General features: G+C 36.6%; 2 protein-coding genes across 2 annotated transcripts in view; both read left to right on the top strand.

Moving 5' to 3' along the window:
• The first annotated feature begins 272 nt into the window (after positions 1–272).
• On the top strand, positions 273–617 carry LOC117464031 (C-type lectin lectoxin-Phi1-like). The gene has a single exon (XM_034106560.2). It carries the CDS (start codon positions 273–275, stop codon positions 615–617), a length of 345 nt encoding a protein of 114 aa, XP_033962451.1.
• A 1,111-nt stretch (positions 618–1,728) lies between these two features.
• LOC117463507 (protein mono-ADP-ribosyltransferase PARP14-like) overlaps positions 1,729–2,422 on the top strand; it is an 11,870-nt gene continuing 11,176 nt past the window's right edge. Inside the window, 2 exon segments of the mRNA XM_034105767.2 lie at positions 1,729–1,925; positions 1,928–2,011. Coding sequence (XP_033961658.1) covers positions 1,838–1,925; positions 1,928–2,011 — 172 coding nt within the window. The 5' untranslated portion in view covers positions 1,729–1,837.

The raw sequence follows: 2,422 nt of genomic DNA, 5'->3' as shown, positions 1-2,422 counted from the left end.
AACGTGCCTCAACGCGATGCATTGTGAGCATGGACTGTTTATATAAATATATAAATATGGTTGTGAGCTTGTAGATCTGCTATTTTCAAATAAAATCTTGGGGGAAACTTATAATAAGCAGACCTGGCAACACTGTTTTCAACGGAAAAAGTAATGTAAAAGTCGATTACAGTACTTAAACAGTAAAATGTTACACCACATTGGCCGTAATTTTACAGATTTTTCTTAGAGTGCAACAAAGCCCCCTGTGTTCACTTACATTTCTTCAATTAATGACAGACAAAGTGATCCTGATCAAAGAGAAGAAGACTTGGGATGAGGCCTTGGATTACTGCAGAGCGAACCACCGTGACCTGGTCTCCATCACTGACCGTCACCAGCAGAGATGGGTCGAAAAGAGAGCCAAGATGGCCGACACTGCGTTCGTCTGGCTGGGAATGCGCTACACCTGCACTCTGGATCTGTGGTTCTGGGTCAGTGATCGTCTGGTCTGCTATGACAACTGGGCCCAAGAAGAGCAGATTGAGGGTTGTGACAGGGCTACAGCCATGAAGAGAGAAGGGAAGTGGTATGAAAGGAGAGAAGGGGAATCTCTTAATTTTATCTGCGCCTTATAGGCCTACATTTTTTAAACCCACCGGTGTATTTATATAAGCTTACTCTACACTGACTGTTCTCTGGGTTTTTTAATGGCACATGTAAATAAATCACAACCTGAAGATGGTAGAACATCATTTATGAAGGTATTACTTAATGTAGATTAGTCATTGACAAATTCTGAGGACAAGATTTATTTTAAGTTGCTTCCTTTATAATAGCCGGGGAGAGATAACTACAGACAGCCTTGGTGCTCATTGTTTATTCAATATAGAATATTGTCATATTTCCTTTCAACATTTTTTTTTTTTTTCATTTCTTAAGGTATTTGTTGTATCCCATTGGTAGAGTTCAAGAAATAATTAACCTATTCTGCTTTGCTATAATAAATATGTCATATACTCACTTTATCACATTAATTTCCAGGATGTAATTCAATTTGAGTATTGGTTGAAATTATGTAAAATCATGATTATAATATGTTTTTATTTTATGTAAACAATAGATTTTTTTTCTGACATTTAATAAACTGTTAACCATGGATTGGGCTTGTGGTTCTTGCAATGTAGGCCCTATGGCACACACAATACACACACACTTCAGATTTCAAGATAGGATTTAAAAAAAGGTTATTTACAGGGCAAAAGGGAAATGCAATACCAAATCAATAAAAAGGAAAAAGAGGAAATAAAAATAAAAAAGGTAAAGAATCAAGTAATTCATACTATTCCGTGTATGCTTACAATACAGTAGTTCTCATCCTATTTTTATTTATTTTATTTGTATGGAAAACCCAAACACAAGGACAGACACTCACTGTTTGTTACCCTTTATTTTATTTTAGGAATAGACATTTTTGGTAAATTTGTGCAGTCTGCTAATATTATTTTTCTAAATCTAGATTTGAATTGTTGATGACAATGGGTTTAAATCCATTCCATAATTTTAAACCGATTATTTATAAACTCTGTGATTTCAAAGTTGTTCTGAAGGGCTTTCCACAGCAAGTGTTACTTAGATTATGATATGCGTTGTTGACTAAACAACTGGACACCCCTGGAAGTGGGAAGTCTCGTTGCAGTCACGCGTGATTTTGCTCGAGATACATCTGATTAAATTCTGAAGGAAACCCCTGAGCCCGCACTTGAAACGACTGCGTTCAACCCGGGTACACCAGTGTTTAATCGTCCTGTAATGTGGCTATACATTTTAATTGTTTAGTTTATCAAGTGTTTACACTATGGATGACGCTTTCCAGTATCCCGTTTTCTTCGAGTGTCCTAATCTGGACGGAGAAAGTAAAAAGAGGGCAGAACTTTACTTTCGAATCGTCGCAAATCAGGAGGTGGTGACTGCGGTTCGATAACAAACCAAGAAAATAAAGTGTACCGAATTGCGTTTAATGACAGAGCAGGTAAGCTTTTAAATGATGTCCGTTCACAGGGTCATTTCGATGTTTTCTTTAAATACGTAGTGCTTTGAAAGTGAAAGTATCTGCACTGTAAACACGTTGATCTCATTCCATACTTTTTGCTTTTTAATCAAACAGACTTGTTTCTGCTTACAGAGCCATATCTATACATTTTCAGTGTCGATATTCCTCTCTTTCACACTGTGCTGTATATCAACGTTCTCAGTCTATATTTAGAAACATATCCTGTTAGTTTCACTTTCACAGGGGAGTACAGACTGCTCCTCAAAAAGTACAAAATAACCTTGGACTCCGCATATAAAAAACAAATTGTATTGTGTTCGTCAACTGTATCATTTCTACTTTCTGGTGTCTGGCTTTGCTTGGTATTGTTTGTTTTGCTTTTCTCTTCGT

Source organism: Pseudochaenichthys georgianus, chromosome 18 (assembly GCF_902827115.2).
Source record: "Pseudochaenichthys georgianus chromosome 18, fPseGeo1.2, whole genome shotgun sequence".
Lineage (NCBI taxonomy): Eukaryota > Metazoa > Chordata > Actinopteri > Perciformes > Channichthyidae > Pseudochaenichthys > Pseudochaenichthys georgianus.
This window is presented reverse-complemented; position numbering and strand designations above follow the sequence as displayed.